At 45.1% G+C, this 22,595-nt stretch overlaps 1 protein-coding gene across 21 annotated transcripts in view; it reads left to right on the top strand.

The window, feature by feature from the left end:
* The window catches only part of RAD52 (RAD52 homolog, DNA repair protein), an 87,451-nt gene that overhangs the window by 45,708 nt on the left and 19,148 nt on the right, over positions 1–22,595 (top strand). For 11 of the 21 annotated variants that reach the window (XM_054527839.2, XM_054527835.2, XM_024256872.3 and 8 more), the window contains 6 exons: positions 13,281–13,382; positions 15,060–15,161; positions 16,249–16,342; positions 16,505–16,572; positions 19,114–19,232; positions 20,856–20,931. In XM_054527839.2, coding sequence (XP_054383814.1) covers positions 13,299–13,382; positions 15,060–15,161; positions 16,249–16,342; positions 16,505–16,572; positions 19,114–19,232; positions 20,856–20,931 — 543 coding nt within the window. In that variant the 5' untranslated portion in view covers positions 13,281–13,298. Of the gene's footprint in view, positions 1–9,963; positions 10,775–13,280; positions 13,383–15,059; positions 15,162–16,248; positions 16,343–16,504; positions 16,573–19,113; positions 19,233–19,432; positions 19,587–20,855; positions 20,932–21,684; positions 21,854–22,595 lie in introns of those variants that run through there. The other 10 variants (XM_054527845.2, XM_054527844.2, XM_054527847.2 and 7 more) reach the window with 4 other exon arrangements.

Below are 22,595 nucleotides of genomic sequence, written 5' to 3'. Positions count from 1 at the left end.
GTTTTAGTATATTCACAAGGTTGTGCAATCACCACCATTACCTAATTCCAGAACATTTTTATCATCCCTAAAGGAAACCTTAACACCATTAGCAGACACCCATTATTTCCTCCTACTCCCAGCAGCACTAGTCTATGAATTTACCCATTCTCAGTAATGTATTATACAGTATTTGTTCTTTTGTGTTTGGTTTATTTCACTTAATGATTCAAAGTCCATCTATGTTGTATGTAGCATGTATCAACTTCATTTTTTAAATAACTGAATTATTTATTGTGTGGATATACCACATTTTGTTTCTCCATTTTTGATGGATATTGGTGGTTTTCTAGGCTTTCTAGGTCTAGTCCTCCACAGAACTCGCAGTCTGAGGCACAGACATTTAAAACTTAAGTTTTTGGAAACTAGCATTTAACTCTTGGGTTGGGTCAAGTAATTCAGAGGCCTCAGGTCTGGTATCGTTTAGGGGAGTTTGTTTTTTTTTTTTTTTTTTTTTGAGATGGAGTTTCACTCTTGTTGCCCAGGGTGGAGTGCAATGGTGTATCTGGGCTCACTGCAACCTCACCTCCTGGGTTCAAGCGATTCTCCTGTCTCAGCCTCCTCAGTAACTGGGCTTACAGGCGCATGCCACTATGCCTGGCTAATTTTTGGTATTTTTAATAGAGACTGGGTTTCACCATGTTGGCCATGCTGGTCTCGAACTCCTGACCTTAGGTGATCCACCCGCCTCGGCCCCCCAAAGTGCTGGGATTACAGGTGTGAGCCACCGCGCCTGGGCGGGAGTTTTGTTTTTTTGTTTGTCTGTTGTTTTTTGGGGGACAGAGTTTCATTCTTGCTGCCCAGGCTGGAGTGCAGTGGCGAGATCTTGACTCACTGCAACCTTCGTCTCCCAGGTTCAAGCGATTCTCCTGCCTCAGCCTCCTGAGTAGCTGGGATTACAGGCGCCCGCCACCACACCCGGCTAATTTTGTATTTTTAGTAGAGAAGGGGTTTCTCTCCATGTTTGTCACGCTGGTCTCGAACTCCCTACCTCAGGTGATCATCTTCCCGCCTTGGCCTCCCAAAGTGTTGGGATTACAGGCGTGAGCCACTGCGCCCCTCTGGGAGTGTTTTTTAGAGTGTTCTATTCTCTGTTCAACACTTAGCAGGCCGTTAATTATAGTGGTATCAAGCAGAGAAATGTTTGTGTGCTGGTCTTCTCAGGGAGGCAGAAACCGTCAGAGATTGCTGTTGTGTAATGTACACCAAAACGTGTTATCTTGTTGTATAAACGGTGTAGTTGGAGATGAGTGTATGAAAAATGTAACTGAGCTAGCTGTGGGAGAGAGTAGTTGTGAAAAATTTTGAGTCATCCACTGTACGCTTTCCCAGCTGTGTTCAAATAAGGTGACACTCTGCCTTCCTGTTTCAGCTCTAAAACTGTTCATAAGTGTTCTTTTGGCTGTATACGTAGTGCCATTTTTTTTTGTATTTTTGTGCTTTTGGTGATTTTGCTGTTTACAGCGGCCTCCAAGAGTAGAAGTGCTGTCTAGCATTTCCAAGTTGAAGGCTGTGATATATCTTATAGAGAAAAGATAAGCTTTTAGATTAGCTTTGTTCAGGCATCACTTTTGTTGTTGGCTGTGAGTTCATGTTAATGCATCAACAATATGTATTAAATAAGATATCTTTAAACAGAAGCACACATAAAACAAGGTTATGTATTGGCCTGTTGAGTAACTGTCTTTCCCCTCGGAGCAGTGGCTCAGTATTTGCTAGTTCAGTGTTCGTGACGGCTTTACATGGCATAACTGCCCTGAGTAATGAGAACTGACTGTCTCAGCAATGGTTCAAGGGCAGAAAGCCTAGTGGATATTTTTCCATCTCTGCAGCTTTTAACATTTCTTCACTCAAGGCACTCATTTTTAATACTGAACTGGCAGTTTTGATGTGGAGAGGAGCTAAAATAAGGCCAAAATGCTCTTCATACTATGTGCTGGGTGGGGACTGTGGTGAGTGTTGGGGATTCAGTGATTAGCGTATGGCCCCGCAGTTCTCTAATGGCTGAGTGTGGGAGTGCAGAGAAATGATCAGTGTGAGGGAGTTAATCCTATGTTCCCACATTTTTTGTTTGTTTGTTTGCTTTTTGACACGGAGTTTCACTCTTGTCGCCCAGGCTGAAGTGCAGTGGCGTGATCTCTACTCACTGCAACCTCCGTCTCCCAGGTTCAAGCGATTCTCCTGCCTCAGCCTCCCGAGTAGCTGGGATTACAGGCGCCCGCCACCACGCCCGGCGAATTTTTGTATTTTTAGTAGAGACGGAGTTTCACCATGTTGGCCAGGCTGGTCTCGAACTCCTGACCTCATGATCTGGTGCCTCGGCCTCCCAAAGTGCTGGGATTTCTGGGTTCCCACAGATTTTAAGACTGGATGTGGTGGCTTATACCTGTAATCCCAGGATTTTGGGAGGCCGAGGTGGGCAGAACACCTGAACACCTGAGGTCAGGAGTTCGAGACCAGCCTGGCCAACATGGTGAAACCCCGCCTCTACTAAAAATACAGAAAATTAGCTGGGTGTGGTGGCGCATGCCTGTAGTTCCAGCTACTCGGGAGGCTGAGGCACCAGAATCACTTGAACCTGGGAGGTGGAGGTTGTAGTGAGCTGAGATTGCGCCACTGTACTCCAGCCTGGGCTACAGAGCATCTCCCCCTAAAAAAAAAAGACATGCTTCAGAGTATGGTGAGCTGCATAAGGCTTTAGAGGTAATGACATTTTGAGATTTCAATTAAAAATTTTTTGTCTACTTTTTTTTTTTTTTTTTTTGAGACAGTCTCACTCTTGCTCAGGCTAGAGTGCAGTGGTGCGATCTTGGCTCACTGCAACCTTCGCCTCCTGGATTCAAGCGATTCTTGTGCCTCAGCCTCCTGAGGAGCTGAGATTACAGGCACCTGCCACCACGCCTGGCTAATTTTGTATTTTTAGTAGAGATGGGGTTTCTCCATGTTGGTCAGGCTGGTCTCGAACTCCCTACCTCAGGTGATCTGCTTGCCTCGGCCTCCCAAAGTGTTGCGATTATGGGCTTGAGCCACCGCACCGGGCCTAATTTCTTTCTACCGCACCCGGCCTAATTTCTTTCTTTTTTTTGAGACAGAGTCTCATTCTGTCACCCAGGCTGGAGTGCAGTGGGGTGATCTCGTCTCACTGCAGTCTCTACCTTCCAGGCTGAAGCAAGCCTTCCACCTCAGCCCCCTGAGTAGCTAGGACTACAGGAACATGCCACCAGGCCCAGCTAATTTTTGTATTTTTTGTAGAGATGGAGTTTCACGATGTTGGCCAGGCTGGTCTTGAACTCTTCACCTCATGCAATCCGCCTGCCTCAGCCTCCCAAAGTGCTGGGATTACAGGTGTGAGCAACTGCACCCGGCGCGCCCAGCCCAGACCTATTTTCAAAATTAGAAAACTGTGAGGCTTCTGGAAGAAGATGAGAAGAATATCTTCATGACCTGAGTGTGTGCAAAGGTTTCTTAGGGCTCAGGATGCCATAGAGTCACTTAAAAAAGCAAAAAACAAAAAACAAAAAAAACCACACACACAAAGATAAATATGATTGATTACATCAAAATGTAATCACAGACTACTCTAAGAAAATGAATGGGGAAACACAGGGACCTGTTTGACAAAAGACTGATATTCAAGATACATAAAGAACCAATAGGCCAGGCGCGGTGGCTCACATCCTGGCACTTTGGGAGGCCGAGGCGGGGGGATCACTTGAGCTCAGGAGTTCGAGACCAGCCTGAGCAACATAGTGAAACCCCATCTCTGTTAAAAATACAAGAATTAGAATTAGCTGGGCGTGATGGCACGTGCCTGTAGTCCCAGTTACTCGGGAGGCTGAGGCTGGAGAATTGCTTGAATCTGGGAGACGGAGGTTGCAGTGAGCCGAGATTGTGCCACTGCACTCCAGCCTGCGCAACTGAACAAGACTTCATTTCAAAAAACCAGTAGGGCTCCAGGCCTGGGATTGGGCCTCTGCGTCTCTACTCCCTGGGCCTGTGGCTCAGTCCTTGGAGTTGGCCTTTGTTTTTCATGAAGAGTAGTGTGCATTAACAGCTGAGTGGTTTTATCAGCCTGTGTCCTGCCAGCAGTGTATGAGAGTTCCAGTTGCTTTACATCCTTGCCAACGTTTGGTGTTGTCAGTCTTTTGAGTTATTCTGATGGGTGTGGTGTGTCATGGTCTTAATTTTAGTCCTCGGTCACTAATGGTGTTGAGCACTTTTTCCTGTGCTCATGACAATGTATGTCTTCCTTTGTGGAGTGCCTGCTCAAATCTTTTGCCCATTTTACATTGGGTTGTGTGTCTTTTTATTATTGAGTTGTAGCAGTTATTTATATAACCTTTATATCCTGGTTACCTGTCCTCTGTCTGGTTGCCTATTCATTTTCTTAGAGTTGTCTGATGAACAGAAGTTTTACATTTTGATATAATCAGTTTTCTCTTATATTTTCTTTTGTAGTTATTGCTTTCTGAGTCCTAGGAAATCTTGGCTGCCTTCAGGCTGTGAAGATAATCTTTCATGTTTTCTTCTGTAAATTTTTTTTTTTTTTTTTGAGATGGAGTTTTGCTCTGTCGTCCAGGCTGGAGTGTGGTGATGCCATCTCCGCCCACTGCAACCTCTGCCTCCCAGGTTCAAGCGATTCTCCTGCCCCAGCCTCCCGAGTAGCTGGGATTATAGACATGCGCCACCATGCCCAACTAATTTTTGTATTTTTAGTAGAGACAGGGTTTCACCATGTTGGCCAGGATGGTCTTGAACTCTTGACCTTGTGATCCACCCATCTCGGCCTCCCAACATGCTGGGATTACAGGCGTGAGCCACTGTGCCTGGCCTATAAATTTTATAGTTTTAGTTTTATGTTTAGGCCTATCATCCATCTCTAGTTTATGTGAATGATGTGAGATATAATTAAATATTAATTTTTTTCATATAGATATCCAGTCATTCCAGCACCATTTGTTGAAAATGCTGTTGTATTGCATATTGTAAGATGACTGTACAAATGGTAATTGATTTCTGCACTCTCTTTTCTGTTCCATTGTTCAATCCTTGTGTTAGTACCACACTTTTAATTACTGTAGCTTTTTAGTAAGTCTTGGTCATGTAGTTGTAGGTCTTCCAATTTTGTTGTTTTCAAGCTTGATGTGAATATTCTAAATCCTCTCCCTTTCCATATAAATATTAGAATTATCTTTACCAGTTTTACAGAAAAGTCTGGTAAAATTGTGATTGGGATTGCATTGAATCCATGGATCAATTTGGAAAGAAATGACACCTAAACAGTATTAAGTCTTCAAATATATAACTTGGTGCATTTTCCTTCTTATTTAAGCCTTTTAAAATTTCTTTTTAGGCCGGGCGCGGTGCTTATGCCTGTAATCCCAGCACTTTGGGAGTCTGCAGTGGGCGGATCACCTGAGGTCAGGAGTTCGAGACCAGCCTGGCCAACATGGTGAAACCCTGTCTCTACTAAAAATACAAAAATTAGCCAGGTGTGGTGGCAGGTGCCTGTAGTCTCAGCTACTTGGGAGGGTGAGGCAGGAGAACTGTTTGAACTTGCTCAGGAGGTGGAGGTTGCAGTGAGCCGAGATAGTGCCATTGCACTCCAGCCTGGGCAACAAGAGCAAAACTCTGTCTCAAAAAATAATAATAATAAAAATAAAAATTTTGGGCCAGGTGTGGTGGCTCACACCTGTAATCCCAGCAATTTGGGAGGCTGAGGTGGGTGGATCACCTGAGGTAGGGAGTTTGAGACCAGCCTGACCAACATGGAGAAACCCTGTCTCTACGAAAAATACAAAATTTGCCGGGCGTGGTGGCACATGCCTGTAATCCCAGCTACTCTGGAGGCTGAGGCAGGAGAATCACTTGAACCTGGGAGGCAGAGGTTGCAGTGAGCCGAGATGGTGCCATTGCACTCCAGCCTGGGCAAGAAGAGCGAAACTCTGTCTCAAAAAAAAAAAAAAAAAAAATTCTTTTTAGTTCTGTTTTATAGTTTTCAGTTCAGAAGTCTTATACATATTTTGTTAAATTTATTTCTAGATGTTTCTTACCTTTATTTTAAAATGGAGCCATCATTTGCATCATTCATTACTCCATATGTAATGTGTTATCATTCTCTGCCTGCTTTCAAGATTTTCTCTTTATTTTTGTTTTTTAGCAGTTTGCCTGTGGTGTATCTAGGTGTCATTTTATTTGTATTTATCCGGAGATTTATTCTTGAGATTTGCAGAGCTTCTTAAATCTGTAAATTCATGTCTGTCGGCCAATTTGGGAAATTTGGAGCTATTAGTTTTAAAAATATTTCTTCTGTTCCATTCTCTTTCACTTCTTCTGGGACTTCAATTATATGTGAGTTAGACATTTTGATATTAGCCCATGGGATCCTGAGGTTCTTTCATTCTTTTCAATCTTTTTTTTTTTCTCGAAGTTTGCATTTTGTGAGCAGGAGTGACAATCATTCAGGATGATTTTTGAGATTCCTAGTTCAAGAGTAGTTCCTATTCTTTTGTAGGTGTAGTCAAGTATGGCTTCTAATTCTGCTAGAAGGCTTTTTTGTCGGGGAGGTGGTTGTATGTCCTTTGGCTTTTAAATTTTCTTTTGTGTCTTTCACAGCACAGTTTTCAGAGGGTACCCTTTCTCTTTGGTTTTTTTTTTTTTTAGATGGAGTCTTGCTCTGTCGCCAGGCTGGAGTGCAGTGGCGCAATCTCGGCTCACTGCAACCTCTGCTCACTGCTACCTCTGCCTCCCGGGTTGAAGCGATTCTCCTGCCTCAGCTTCCTGAGTAGCTGGGACTACAGGCACGCGCCACCATGCCCAGCTGATTTTTGTATTTTTAGTAGAGACTGGGTTTCATCATGTTGGCCAGGCTGTTCTCCATCTCTTGACCTCATGATCCGCCCGCCTTGGCCTCCCAAAGTGCTGGGATAACAGGCGTGAGCCACCGCGCCCGGCCAACAGAGGGTACCCTTTCATTCTTTTTCTCCTCCTCCCCAGAAGGCTTGCCTTTTCAAGACTACCTCATCAAGTTCTGCATGTGTTTAGAAGTGTCTCTCCCTGGCCCTCCCTTCCTCCCTCCTGATTTAACACAATTCTTTGTCGGTGTTTTCCCAATTTAACGCAATTCTTGGTCGGTGTTTTCCCAATTTAACGCAATTCTTGGTCGGTGTTTTCCCAATTTAACGCAATTCTTGGTCGGTGTTTTCCCAATTTAACGCAATTCTTGGTCGGTGTTTTCCCAATTTAACGCAATTCTTGGTCGGTGTTTTCCCAATTTAACGCAATTCTTGGTCGGTGTTTTCCCAATTTAACGCAATTCTTGGTCGGTGTTTTCCCAATTTAACGCAATTCTTGGTCGGTGTTTTCCCAATTTAACGCAATTCTTTGTCGGTGTTTTCCCAATTTAATGCAATTCTTTGTTGGTGTTTTCATACTTACCGTGAGTTTTCTTTTTCAGGGAGATATTTTAGTTCCATCTCAGGCTCTCCATTCTCCTCTTCTCTCTTCTTTTTTTTTTGAGACAGAGTCTCATTCTGTCGCCCAGGCTGGAGGGCAGTGGTGTGATCTCTGCTCACTGCAACCTCTGCCCCCCAGGTTCAAACGATTCTCTTGCCTCAGCCTCCTGAGTAGTTGGGATTACAGGCACACGCCACCACGCCCAGCTAATTTTTGTATTTTCAGTAGAGACAGGGTTTCACCATCTTGGCCAGGCTGGTCTCGAACTCCTGACCTCGTGATCCGCCTGCCTCGGCCTCCCAAAGTGTTGGGATTACAGGCATGAGCCACCGCGCCCAGTGTGCCCAGCGCTGTTCTCTCTTCTTTGCATCTCTCCTCCTATCTGGATCCCTCTTTGCTGTCCTTAAAGAGCTGGGACGAGAGGTTGAGAAACATCTCTACAAGAAATTGATGTTTTTCTACTTACGGGTAATTAGAAGCTTGTAGTATTTTCAGTCTTCTAAGTATGTTGAAGATATGAGATGTTGGTGATTTTCTTTGTTTCTGCGGTTGGTTGGTCTGTGTAGTTTTTGGAGTATGTGTTTGGATATTTGGATTTATATAGCTGCCATAATCTTGGCTATGCAGGTAGTCTTTCTTGACACTTCATTCTGAAGGATTTGAAGTCTTTGGACAAATTTTACAATGGGCTGGGTGCAGTGGCTCACGTCTGTAATCCCAGTGTTCTGGGAGGCTGCGCAGGAATATTGCTTGAGCCCAGGAGTTCGAGGCCAGCCTGGGCAACATAGTGAGACCCCTTTCTCTACAAAAAATAAAAAATATGCCATGTGTGGTGTTATATAACTGTAGTCCCAGCTACTCAGGAAGCTGAGTTGGGACGATCACTTGAGCCCAGGAGTTTGAGGGTACAGTGAGCCGTCTCACTGCACTGGGTGGCACAGTGAGACTGTCTCAAAAAAAAAAAAAGAAAATTTACTATTAATGTCTGCATATCCTTCACCTAGGTTCATACATTTGTTACTTTTGCTTTATCTACTTGCCTTTTTCTCACTCTACACACACACACACACACACACAATTAGTTGAATGAATTGAGAGTACGTTGCAGAAAACATGACACTTTACTCCAATACTGCATCATACATCTAGTGATAGGCCATTGTCCTACAGAATCATGATATAATTATCACACTAACCAGCTGTGGTGGTGCACACCTGTAGTCTAAGCTACTCGGGAGGTTGTGGCTGCAGTCTCATATTCAGTCCATCATCAGATTTCTCCCATTGTCCTAATAATATTCTTTATAGCTTTTCTTTATCCCTGATCCAAAATTTCACTGAAGATCACACAGTGCATTTAGTTGTCATGTCTCTTAAGTCTTTATTTATTTATTTATTTATTTATTTATTTTTCGAGATAGAGTCTTGCTCTGTTACCCAGACTGGAGTGCAGTGGCATGATCTTGGCTCACTGCAACCTCCATCTGCTGGGTTCAAGTGATTATCCTGCCTCAGCCTCCCGAGTTGCTGGGACTACAAGTGTGCGCCACCATGCCCGGCTACTTTTTATATTTTTACTAGAGATGGGATTTTTACCATGTTGACCAGGCTGGTCTTGAACTCCTGAGCTCAGGTGATCCACCCGCCTTGGCCTCCCAAAGTGCTGGGATTACAGGCGTGGGCCACTGCATCCGGCCTTAAGCCTCTTTTAATATAGAAGAGTTCACCAGCCCTTCTATTTTGTTTTGTTTTTTAAGACACTGAGGCTTTGGAGAGTCCAGGCCAATTGCTTTGTAGGTTTCAACTTGTTTGATTATTTCCTAATACTACCTAAGTGATGTGACCTTCTTAGTGCATCATCAGGAAGCACATGATGTGACTGTAATTGGTGACATTAAGTTTGATTACTTAATAATTAAGGTGGTAACTCCCAGGTTTCTACATTGTAAAGGTATCTTTTGCCGCCCTCCTTTTTATTCCTAAGTAGTTTATTTGGAGATTAGTCCTTTACACAGTAGAGGAGAGGGGAGGGGAGACAGGAAAGGAAAGTTTGACAACAAAGGGCGAGTTATCAAGCCTGTTGCCACTGGGGAACCTAATTCCACTGGGGAAGCTCATGGCTTGGTGATGTCCCACAGAGGGGTAAGAAATTTAGGGTATTTCAACAGCAGCTCCTGTCAGGCACCATTTGAGGGCTGCTGCCAGGGTGGTTCAATTTTCTGGTGCTTACAGCTTGCCATAAACAGGTGCAAAGTAGTCTGGATACCAAAGAAAGCTCTCAGGTAACAAGATGCAGATGTTGGCATTTGGAAGTCAGAATAGGGTGCACTATTGTGGTAAGAGCTTAAGGGATGGCTGGGCGCAGTGGCTCACACCTGTAATCCCAGCACTTTGGGAGGCCGAGGCAGGTGGATCACCTGAGATCAGAAGTTCGAGAGCAGCCTGGCCAACATGACAAAACCCTGTCTCTACTAAAAATACAAAAATTAGCCAGGTGTGGTGGTGGACACCTATAATCCCAGCTATTCGGTAGGCTGAGGCAGGAGAATTGCTTGAATCTGGGAGGTGTAGGTTGCAGTGAGCCGAGATCACGCCAGTCTGCACTCCAGCCTGGGTGACAGAGCGAGACTCCGTCTCAGAAAAAAAAAAAAAAAAAAAAGCTGAAGGGATGATTAGTAGAGCATCCATAGTGTCTCCTATACCTGGGTACCCTAGAACCTAGAGAACCTACAGCTTGAGGCAGGAGCGTATGTGCTATTTTTTTTTCAAGAAGTGTACTTTCAGGAAGCAGAGGTAGGGGAAAGGTGAGTGAAGGGAGAAGGAAGATTAAAGTCAGTTCAAGGGTGCATTTTGAAGTTGGCCTTCCTTGGTGCAAGTACAGTTGGTTGCTTATTCTCCTAAAGCTGTCTCCCAGGAGGATGTATACATAACTGCATTCCAGGGCAATCCATCTAAAGGAAGGGTGGATGGACCCCTCAGCTTCTGTAACTCATTGGAAAAAGGTTTGCTTCATGGCACATTAATTCCCATAGACTTCTAGGTTGTGCATGTGTGGGCACCAGGTGGGCCCACAGGCCCTCACACCTCCAAGGCAAACGGCAAGCCACGGGTGGGAAGTGATAGGTACCCAGTATGAGCAGGAGGTAAGGGACCGTGGGGTTGTGCCTGTGGGCAGGTGGTTATAACCCAGACGTGTTTGATCAGCCCCGTGACAGCTGGAGTGGACAAAGTGACCAAGGGCCTCAAGGACACACAAGGCCAAGAAGATTTGAAGTGCTGCGTAAGATTTGCCTAATGCATTTGGATTCTACCTTTGTTTAATGAGTATGCACACATAAAAAACACTTGAACTTGAGCCCAGGAGTTCAAGACCAACCTGGGCAACACAGTGAGACACTCATCTCTAAAAAAATGAAAAAAAAAATAGCCTGGCATGATAGCACTCACCTGTAGTCCTATCTACTCTGGAGGCTGCAGTGGGAGGATCACCTGAGCCCTGGAGGTCAAGGTTACAGTAAGCTATGATTACACCACTGCATTCCAGCCTGGGTAACAGAGCAAGACCCTGTCTCTTAAATTTTTTTTTTTTTTTACTTTTATAATGGAAAAACCATTGTAGACAGTTTTTAGGAAGGAAAGCAGAATAGTAAGACATCTTTTTCAAAGTAAAAGCAAAAAAGGCAAAAAATATTTCATGTTTACTTTATGGACAAAGACAAGATTGTCCTTCAATAAAAGACTGAATTTTTTTTTTTTTTTTTTTTTGAGAAAGAGTCTTGCTCCATCGCCCAGGCTGGAGTGCAGTGGTATGGTCTCGGCTCACTGCAACCTCCGCCTCCTGGGTTCAAGCAATTCTCCAGCCTCAGCCCCCTGAGTAGCTGGGACTACAGGCACGCGCCACCGCATCTGGCTGATTTTTGTATTTTTAGTGCAGATGGGGTTTCATCATGTTGACCAGGCTGGTCTTGAACTCCTGACCTCAGGTGATCCGCCTGCCTTGGCCTCCCAAAGTGTTGGGGTTACAGGCGTGAGCCACCGCACCTGGCCGGTTTTTTTAAACTTTAAAACAGATTCACTTGATTTTTCTTCCCTACCCCCCAGCTTTTTTGAGGTATGACTGACAAATAAAAATTGTATATATTTAGGGTGTACAGTGTGATGATTTGATCTGTGAAATGATTACCACAGACAAGGTAATTCACAAATCCACCACCTCCCAGAGTTACCCTCTTAGCTAGGACAGGTTGGGTATTGCTTCTCTGAAATGCTTTGGGACCAGAAGTGTTTTGGACTTCAGATTTTGGAATATTTGCATATATATAATCAGATATCTTGGGAAGGGGACCCAAGTCTAAACATGAAATTCATTTGTTTTCAGAACCTAAAGATTTTTTTTTTTTTCTTTTTTTTTGAGATGGAGTCTCGCCTGTTGCCCAGGCTGGAGTGCTGTGGCGCAATCTCGGCTCACTGCAACCTCTGCCTCCCGGGTTCAAGTGATTCTCCCACCTCAGCCTCCCGAGTAGCTGGAATTACAGGCTCGCACCACCACGCCCAGCTAATTTTTGTATTTTTATAAAGATGTTTCACCATGTTGGCCAGGCCGGTCTGGAACTCCTGACCTCAGGTGATCCACCCGCCTCAGCCTCCCAAAGTGCTGGGATTATAGGTGTCAGCGACTGCATCTGGCTGATAGTTGCATTTTTCTGTTGGAGAAGCTGAATAAACTGTGTGTTGTGTGCCTGCCCTTTTTTTTTTTTCTGTTGAGACAGAGTCAGACACTCTGTCACCCAGGCTGGAGTGCAATGGGGTGGTCATAGCTCACTGCAGCCTCAAACTCCTGAGCTCAAGCGATCCTCCCACATCAGCCTCCTAAGTAGCATAGCACCACGCCTGGCTAATTTTTAAATTTTTTGTATTGATGGGGTTTTGCTGGTTAGGCTAGTCTCAAACTCCTGGGCTCAAGCAGTCCTTCTGCCTTGGCCTCCGAAGGTGCTGGGATTATAGGTTTGAGCCACCATGCCTGGCCATAACCTGTGTTTTGACTATAACACATCATGTTGGCACTCAAAACGTTTTGGATTTTGGAGCATTTTGAATTTTGGATTTTTGGATTAGCGATGTTCCACCTATAAGTACATTTTTTGTTTGCCTTCCCATAAAGAATTTTTTGTAATTTTGATTTTATAGTTATAAATGTAATACATTCTTATTGTAAAAATCACCTTTAATAGCACCACCACAATAGCAAACATGTTAAGAGAAAGGTAGAAGTAGAAGCAGACCTTAAAGAATCTTCAGCAGCTTGAGAGACCACAGCTAACCACTGAGGAACTCTGTTTTGGATTGGAGCAGTGCTTAGAAGTTTATAAATAACTCCTAGGATATTGCATATGGATTCTTTTTTTTTTTTTTTTTTTTTCTGAAATGGAGTCTCGCTCTGTCGCCCAGGCTGGAGTGCAGTGGTGTAATCTCAGCTCACTGCAACCTCTGCCTCCCGGGTTCAAGCAATTCTTTGCCTCGGCCTCCTGAGTAGCTGGGATTACAGGCGCCCACCACCACGCCTGGCTAATTTTTTTGTATTTTTGGTAGAGAGGGGGTTTCACCGTGTTAGCCAGGATGGTCTCCATCTCCTGACCTTGTGATCCACCCACCTCAGCCTCCCAAAGTGCTGGGATTACAGGCATGAGCCACTGTGCCCGGCCGCATAAGGATTCTTTATGTGATTTTTCAGTAGAGGTTAAACATTCTTTGAGGGTTGTTTTTTTTTCCCCCTTTTATTTATATAGAGGTCAACCAGAATCAAGATGTCTGGGACTGAGGAAGCAATTCTTGGAGGACGTGACAGCCATCCTGCTGCTGGCGGCGGCTCGGTGTTATGCTTTGGACAGGTAACTGGTTCCTTCGTGCCGGGAAAGAAAGAGTAAAGTTAGGGCAAGGCAGTTTGTAGAGCATCGTAGTACATGTGTGAGCAGTACCTAGTACATTTACACAGTACATGTGTGAGCAGCACCTAGTACATTTACACAGTACATGTGTGAGCAGCACCTAGTACATTTACACAGTACATGTGTGAGCAGTACCTAGTACATTTACACAGTACATGTGTGAGCAGTACCTAGTACATTTACACAGTACATGTGTGAGCTATTTGTTATTATTGGTTTTTCCTTTAGATGCATTTTTTGGGGGTCTTTTGTGAACTCTGGAGGGCATTTTGGAATGTTAGCTATCAAAAGACTGATAGTACTGGGGATTAGATCTAGATTTTAAATTTTTTGGGGGGGATAGATAACATAATTGTATGACATCAAATTCAAAATGAAACTATGTGAAAATCTCCCTATTTCCTATTGCCCCTGTGTGCATGCCACCCAGTTCTATTTCTTTTTTTTCGAGACTGAATCTTGCTTTGTCACCCAGGCTGCAGTGCAGTGGTGCGATCTCAGCTCACCGCAACCTCCACCCCCTGGATTCAAGCAATTCTCCTGCCTCAGCCTCCCAAGTCGCTGGGATAACAGGCATGCACCACCATGGCGAGCTAATTTTTATATTTTTAGTAGAGATGGGGTTTAACCATGTTGGCCAGGCTGGTCTCGAACTCCTGACCGCAGGTGATCCGCCTGCCTCGGCCTCCCAAAGTGTTTGGATTACAGGCGTGAGCCACCGCACCTGGGCTTTTTTTTTTTGTATTTTTAATAGAGATGTGGTTTCACCATGTTGGCCGGGGTGGTCTTGAACTCCTGACCTCGTGATCCGCCCGCCTCGGCCTCCTAAATGCTGGGATTACAGGCGTGAGCCACCGCGCCTGGCTTCAGTTGTCTTTCTTGGAGGCATGGGAAGTTACTGGGGTCATATTCCTTGTAGGGACATTGTGTGTATAGAAAAGAGTTTCTTGCTTTGTCCACCCAAACTCCATCTTTGTCTTTAGCAGAGAGTTATGAGTATTCCTCTCATCCGAATAGGACAAGGGGGACAAAACCCAAATCAGCAAGCAGTAGTGTGTTTCTGTTTGTGCAGGATGGGAAATTGTTGCATTGGAGAAGGCGTCAATCTCTGGAAAGGACAAATAGAAGCAAGGCATCCTACCCCTGTGCTCTTTCCATCCTCGCTTCCTGTGCTGACGTCATTTACAGATCTGGAGGCAGGACATTTTAGCTTCCTAAGCTTCAGAAACATTTATAAGGATGGTAGCAGCAGCTAAGGCAGCAGTTCTCAAAATGCAGTTCTCAAAAACCCTGGGGTTTCCGAAGATCTTTCAGAGTCCAGAAGGTCAAAATTATCTTCATAATAATACTATTTGCCTCTTTCACACTCATTCTCTCATGAGTGAACGGTAGAGTTTTCAGAGACTGCATGATATGTGGTGATGTCACTGCTATGATGCCTAACGGCATGCATGCCTTAAAAGTTTCTGAGTTCTAATTCCTAATAGGATAAATATAACCCACATAAACAAAGGTTCTGGGGGGTCTTTTTAAGAGTATAAAGTCTCCATAAAAGATGGAGACTCAGTGATGTGAGGAGTGGTGGAAGTGTGAATTTAATTTTCTTTTTTGGGGTTGCAGTGCCAGTACACAGCAGAAGAGTACCAGGCCATCCAGAAGGCCCTGAGGCAGAGGCTGGGCCCAGAATACATAAGTAGCCGCATGGCTGGAGGAGGCCAGAAGGTAGGAGAACTCATGTGCCTGGAAAGCAGGCATCCATACGACAGACTCCGACGGTCTTGCCAGTTCCCTCTCTGGGTCCTCAGGGATTCGGAAGTCTCCTGTTACCTGTTCCTGGAGGTCTCCCAGTGCCCCTGGGAGGGGATGGGTTCCAGACTTCATTCTCATCTAAAGGGGCCCGGGCATGGTCTTGACACTTGCGTAACCGCCATCTTAGGATTTTTACATCATCTGTTTTTTGTTTTTTTTTTTTTTTAAAGACAGGGTCTTGCTCTGTCACCTAGGCTGGAGTCCGACCAGTGGTGTCATCTCGGCTCACTGCAGCCTCCACCTCCCAGGCTCAAGCGATCCTCCTGCCTCAGCTTCCTGACTAGCTGGGACTACAGGCACCCGCTACCATGCCTGGTTAATTTTTAAATTTTCTGTAGAGACGACATCTCACCATGTTGCCCAGGCTGGTCTCAAACTGCTGGGCTCAGGTGATCCTCCCACCTCGGCCTCCCAAAGTGTTGGGATTACAGGCGTGGGCCACCATGCCCAGCCTTTAACATCATTTAAAAAAATGTTCCTTTTGCCATTTGCTTCTTTTTTTTTTTGAATTAAACACTTTTGAAAGAACTTATGATTGACACATACTAATTGCATATCATTTGCTTCTAATTTCAACTTCTGTGTGTATTTTTGGTCTTCCATAAAATATGTCAAACTGAGATTTGTACTTTTTGCAAACTGAATTTTAGCAACTGCTGGGTGAGTTCCTCCGCGCAACAGACCATTAGTTCTCGCAGGCTCCATCCAGAAGATTTTTGAAATAAACTCATTGAGAATTTTCTTGAAAAAAAAAATTTTTTTTTTTAAGACTGGGTCTCACTCTGTTGCTTAGGCTGGAGTGCAGCGGCATGATCCTAGCTTACTGCAGCCTTGAGCTCCTGGGCTCAAGTGATCCTCCCACCTCAGCCTCCCGAATAGAATGTTTAAGGGCAGTTTATCCAAAAAAGTAGATGAGGAATAAATTATGTCAATTTTGATTCACATTTAAGTGTGGTAAGGAATTAACACAGCTTTTCCTTAAAAACATTTGTTTTTCTAGGTGTGCTACATTGAGGGTCATCGGGTAATTAATCTGGCCAATGAGATGTTTGGTTACAATGGCTGGGCACACTCCATCACGCAGCAGAATGTGGGTGAGTATGCTCTCCGGCAGTGGGGACTTTTGCACTGTCCAGCTCCTGGTGAAAGTATGCTGGGTGAGGAGGTGAGGTAGGTGGACTCAGTTCCCAGCCGGAGGAATGGTTGTGGCCCAGCGGTCAGTGTCCTCTTCAACTTGCTCTCTTTCCCACTCCTAGATTTTGTTGACCTCAACAATGGCAAGTTCTACGTGGGAGTCTGTGCATTTGTGAGGGTCCAGCTGAAGGTGAGGGGGATGGAGTAGACCTGCTGCCTGGAAGGATCAGTGGGTGGTAGGAGAAGGTGAGCAGGTAGGGGAGTAGGTAGCTGGACAAGGACCCAGGCTCCAGAGTTGTGCCTCAGCCAGCGTTCCCTAGAATGGTGGAATTCAAATACTCTTGCTCATGTGCTCCCTAAAAGAATGGAAAAACTGTTCTTTTGCACATTTTCAAGTTGACACCTACAAGTTTTCACCATACATAAAAATTGTTGCAAAGGGTGTATTTTTTGGCATATGGTAAAATCTGACATTCTAAAATACAATAATTTTACCATCACTGATAAGTTTTTGGAAACTCAACTTTAGGCAAAGCAGGTCCTTTTGTTATAACATTGATAAAAACAAAAATTGGTTTTGTTAATAAGTTGTTTCGCTTAAAGTCACAGTTATTTAAGATGTTAAGTGAGGACTTACCGTAAATCTGTTAGATCTTTGTTAAATATTCCAGTGGACTCTAAATACTATAGAGGATAAGATCTATCATTTATTTGAAGAAATACGATGAACAAGCTTTTTTTTAATCATTAGAAATTTTACATTGTTCTTTCTTTATCTGAACTCATATTTCTATTCTATTTCCCCACTGGTTTTAATCCTAATACATATTTATGGTTGAAAGTTTGGCTAGGCGGGGTGGCTCATTCCTGTAATCCCAGCACTTTGGGAGGCCCAGGTGGAAGGATTGCTTGAGCCCAGGGATTTGAGACCAGCCTGGGCAACATAGCGAAAGCCCGTCTCTACTAAAAATACAAAAAATTAGTCGGGCATGGTGGCGTATGCTTGTAGTCCTAGCTACTCAGGAAGCTGAGGTGGGAGGATCACCTGAGCCCAGGAAGTCGAGGCTGTGGTGAGCTGTGATTGTGCCACTGAACTCCTGGGTGAAAAAAAAGAAGTTTTATTGATAGCCTTACTGTGCTTCTCTGCCTTTGCATGTGTATAAAAATAAAAAGTTTTGGTAAATTTTCAGTGCACTTAAGGCTCTAAATATTAAAATACTTCTTTTGGATTTAGTTATATTATAGCTACTGTTAACACACAATTGACCAGACAATTGTGTTTATGGTGAAGAGAAAATATAAATATAGCAAAATTTCGATACTTAGAAAAATTAAAGAGATGAAATCTTGCCACAAAAATAAAAAATTTAAAATATAAAATTTATGGAAAATGTATCTTAATGAGATGGATGGTGCTGTTTTTTCTTTTCAGTTAGTTTATATATCCATATATCCATAATTGAATATTACTTCTTTTTTTTTGGGTGGGGATGGAGTTTTGCTCTTGTTGCCCAGGCTGGGGTGCAATGGTTCAATCTCAGCTCACCGCAACCTCCACCTCCTGGGTTCAAGCGATTATCCTGCCTCAGCCTCCCGAGTAGCTGGGATTACAGGCATGCGCCACCATGCCTGCCTAATTTTTTGTGTGTGTTTTTAGTAGAGATGGGGTTTCTCCATGTTGGTCAGGCTGGTCTGGAACTCACAACCTCAGGTGATCCACCTGCCTCGGCCTCCCAAAGTGCTGGGATTACAGGCGTGAGCCACCACACCCAGCCTACTTATTTCTTGAATGAACAATTCAGCATTAATTCTATTCTTAGTTTTCTAAATAGTACTAAAAAACCTTGTATCTATGAGTGAGTAGCTGAGAATGGAAAGAATTTTTTTATAGTGTCACTCATTTATTTGAGTGCTTTCTGAGTTATTTTTTAAAAATCACAGAGTGCTATCATCAAACATTGTATTTAATTCTCAATCAGCGAATGATGTGCTCAGGTCCACCTTCTCTTTTGGTGAGAGGCAGGGACTGGATGCCAGCTGACTTACAAAAGGATTTGTTCTCCAATCCTTAGAGAACATTAGATCCAATATTCAAATTATCCCTTTGTTTGATATCCCAGAGGTTTTTTTTCCAAGACGTAGTCTCACTCTGTTACCCAGGCTGGAGTGCAATGGCACCATCTCGTCTCACTGCAACCTCTGCCTCCCAGGTTCAAGTGATTCTCCTGCCTCAGTCTCCTGAGTAGCTGGGATTACAGGCGCCTGCCACCACACCTGTCTAATTTTTGTATTTTTAGTAGAGGTGGGGTTTCACCACGTTGACCAGGCTGGTCTTGAACTCCTGACCTCAAGTGATCCACCTCCCTCGACCTCCCAAAGGGCTGGGATTACAGCGTGAGCCACCACGCCCTGCCTGGCCATCTCAGAGGTTTTTTACCTTAGGGTAATGCACACTGATAGGATTTGGGGTGGGTTTCTAATGTGCCCTTTGTGTGTTGGGAAGTTGGGAAGGTAGGATCGTCTTGACACCGTGACCACAGGCACACGTCCAGGCAGCCCAGGTCTAGGAAGCAGCACTGGCGATGGATTCTCACCCAGGCTTCTGCCCGTGCCCCTGTAGCAAGGCCACCCGGTGGGAGATTCCGGCTTTGAACCTGCTGCTTGAGGAACGGGGGAGTTGTGGCGCGCCTGCTGCTCTGGTGTTTGAGTTTGAACTCCTTTTCTGCCCCAGGACGGTTCATATCATGAAGATGTTGGTTATGGTGTCAGTGAGGGCCTCAAGTCTAAGGCTTTGTCTCTGGAGAAGGCGAGGAAGGAGGCGGTGACCGACGGGCTGAAGCGAGCCCTCAGGTGAGCACGAGGCTGGGAGTCTAACCTGCGTCATTTCAGCTCCTGCTTCAGAGCAGGTTTCGATTTTTTTTGGAAGAGTTAATACATCCACATGGTTCAAAAATCTAAGCAGCATGGAAGATAAGTCTCACCCCTGCCCTGGTTCCTGTCTGCCCTGTTTTCCCACTTTTGTTAGTATGTTTTCAATGTTTCTGTTTCAGGCTTCCCTTGCTGGGAATAAGTGGTAGAATCCTGTATTCTCTCTTCTCCGCGCACTCAGTAGCGTGTGCCGGAGGCCTTCCCACTCCTACTGCGAGTGCACAGACCACACCCTCATCCTCTCCGTGCTCCTCAGCAGTCCTCCGCTACGCACAGGTTAGCTTAGTTAACTTGGTTACACAGTCACGCGGATGTCCGTGATAGTCCATTTATGTTGCTATACAGGAATACCGGAGGCTGAGTAATTTATAAATAAAGGAGGTTTGATTGGCTTATGATTCTGTGGATTGTACTGGAAGCCTGGTGCCAGCATCCACTTCTGGTGAGGCCTCAGGAAGCTTCTTCTAATCATGGCAGAGGGCGAAGAGGGAACGTGGAGAGAGAGGGAGCAAGAGAGAGAGGGAAGAGGTCCCAGGCCTATTTATTTATTTTATTGTTGTTTTTCATTTTTTGAGACAGGATCTTGCTCTGTTGCACAGGCTGGGGTGCAGTGGTGCCGTCATTGCTCAATGCAGCCTTGAACTCCTGGGCTTAAGTGATCTTCCCGCCTCAGCCTCCCGAGTAGCTGGGATCACAGACACATGACACCACCCCCAGTTAATTAAAAAAAAATTTTTTTTTTGGAGAGACAGGGTCTCCCTTTGTTGCCTAGGCTGGTCTCAAACTCCTGGGCTCAAGTCATCCTCCTGCCTTGTGCCTCCCAAAGTGCCGGGATCACAGGCATGAGCCATCATGCCCAACCCCCACATTCAAAACCACCAGATCTCTCATGAGCTGAGTGAGAACTCACTCAACACCAAGGGGATGGCACTAAGCTGTTCATGAGGAATCCAGCCCCAGGATCCAGTACCTCCCACCAGGCCACACCCCCGGCATTGGAGGTCATGTTTCAACATGAAATTTGGAGGGGATAAACATCCAAACCATATCCGTGTCTTGAGAATTGAAGTGAATTGAACCAGAAAAACCTATGAGTTCTGTGGGGGAGTCCATAGATCCCAAGTTAAGAACTTTGGTCATGGGAGGTTGTGCTCTTGAGCCCCCGTTCCCCAAGTGTGTGTTACCTACTCCTGTTGGGAAATTGGAGCAGCCTTTGGGGAAAAAAAAAAGAAAAACTCTCTGCAGTTTGTTCTCCATGTCAGGAGGTGGCTGGTGGGTTTTGTGAATGGCGGCTTAATCTTTTCATACTCATCACCTCCGTAAGGGCAGGGATTTGTGTCTTGTTCTCACTGCAGTATTCTCAGAAACTAACACAGTGCAGGAACATGCTAGATGCTTACCAGACATCAATGGGGAATGAATGTTAGGGTCCATTTCCTCTGCTGCACCTGAGAGGCAACCTGTACAAAAGTTGTAACTCTATTCTCTGATATTCATGTGTAACAATTCTTAACCCTGTTTCACTTTTTTTTCTCTTGCCCTTAGGAGTTTTGGGAACGCACTTGGAAACTGTATTCTGGACAAAGACTACCTGAGGTCACTAAATAAGCTTCCACGCCAGGTATATTAGACATGGATGAGCGGAGTGAAGATAATGCGGGAAACTCTTCTGTGTCATGGGTTGAGTATTTGGAGGATGCAAGGAGCAAAAGTGAGGACTTAGCTATTTAGAGGGTCGGGAATGTTTATTTCAGATTTCGAATGTTAGAGATAGCAGGAACTAATCACAAGATTTTACTTTTTTTTAAAGTCACATCATTTGGGCCGGGGGCGGTGGCTCACGCCTGTAATCCCAGCACTTTGGGAGGCCGAGGCGGGCGGATCACGAGGTCAGGAGATCGAGACCATCCTGGCTAACACGGTGAAACCCCGTCTCTACTAAAAATACAAAAAATTAGCTGGGTGTGTGGCGGGCGCCTGTAGTCCCAGCTACTCGGGAGGCTGAGGCAGGAGAATGGCGTGAATCCAGGAGGCGGAGGTTGCAGTGAGCCAAGTTCGCGCCACCACACTCCAGCCTGGGCGACAGAGGGAGACTCTGTCTCAAAAAAAAAAAAAAAAAAAAAATCACATCATTTGACAGTAATGTGAGGTCTAGAGAATTTGTGTTATGTGTAGGTAGAGAACTGTGGTTGGGGGTAGTCTGTGAAGCCTCAAAGCGAGCACACAGCCCTCTGCAGCACCACTGTCCTTCCCAGACACTCCCAGCCTCACTGTTGAGCCTTCTTTCTTTTCCTTAGTTCTGGTGTCATTAAGATTTACATGTCCATTATTTCTGTCAATACCTACAACGTGATCTGAGCATTTGCCTTTGCAGAATGGGGTCTGTGGCTGGGCAGTCCTGGAGTCACACTGACCTGCCATGAGTGGCTTCTGGAGTGTTCTTCCTGCCTCATCTGCTCTCCGAGGTCCCTGCCATGTCGCTCCCCAGGGCAGCATTCCCATCCTGTGCCTCAGGGATTCTTGTCCTCATGGAGCCCCACAAGGTGTGTGTCACTGGGCATCTGTAAAAACTCCTTTAAAAACATCATTTTTAAACATTATTGGATTCAGTTTGCTAATATTTTGTTAGACATTTTTTTTTTTTTTTGAGACGGCGTCTCGCTCTGTCGCCCAGGCTGGAGTGCAGTGGTGTGATCTTGGCTCACTGCAACCTCCGCCTCCCGGGTTCCAGCAATTCTCCTGCCTCAGCCTCCCGAGTAGCTGGGATTACAGGTGTGTACCACCACGCCTGGCTAATTTTTGTATTTTTTTAGTAGAGACGGGGTTTCACCATCTTGGTCAGGCTGGTCTTGATCTCCTGACCTCGTGATTCGCCTGCCTCGGCCTCCCAAAGTGCTGGGATTACAGGCGTGAGCCCCTGCGCCCGGCCTTTGTTAGGCATTTTTGCATCTATGTTTATGAGAGATATTAGTCAAGTTTTCTTTTTCTTTTTTTTTTTTTTTTTTGAGATAGTCTCACTCTGTCGCCCAGGCTGGAGTGCAGTGGCACGATCTCGGCTCACTGCAAGCTCCGCTTCCCGGGTTCACGCCATTCTCCTGCCTCAGCCTCCCAAGTCGCTGGGACTACAGGTGCCAGCCACCACGCCCGGCTTATTTTTTTATTTTTAGTAGATGGGGTTTCGCCCTGTTGGCCAGGCTGCTCTTGAACTCCTGACCTCAAGTGATCCGCCTGCCTCAGCCTCCCAAAGTTCTGGGATGACAGGCGTGAGCCACTGCACCGGGCGTT

The sequence above is a fragment of the Pongo abelii genome, chromosome 10 (genome assembly GCF_028885655.2).
Source record: "Pongo abelii isolate AG06213 chromosome 10, NHGRI_mPonAbe1-v2.0_pri, whole genome shotgun sequence".
Taxonomy (NCBI): Eukaryota; Metazoa; Chordata; class Mammalia; order Primates; family Hominidae; genus Pongo; species Pongo abelii.
Note: the sequence above shows the minus strand (reverse complement) of the source record. Positions and strands in the feature narration are given on the sequence as shown.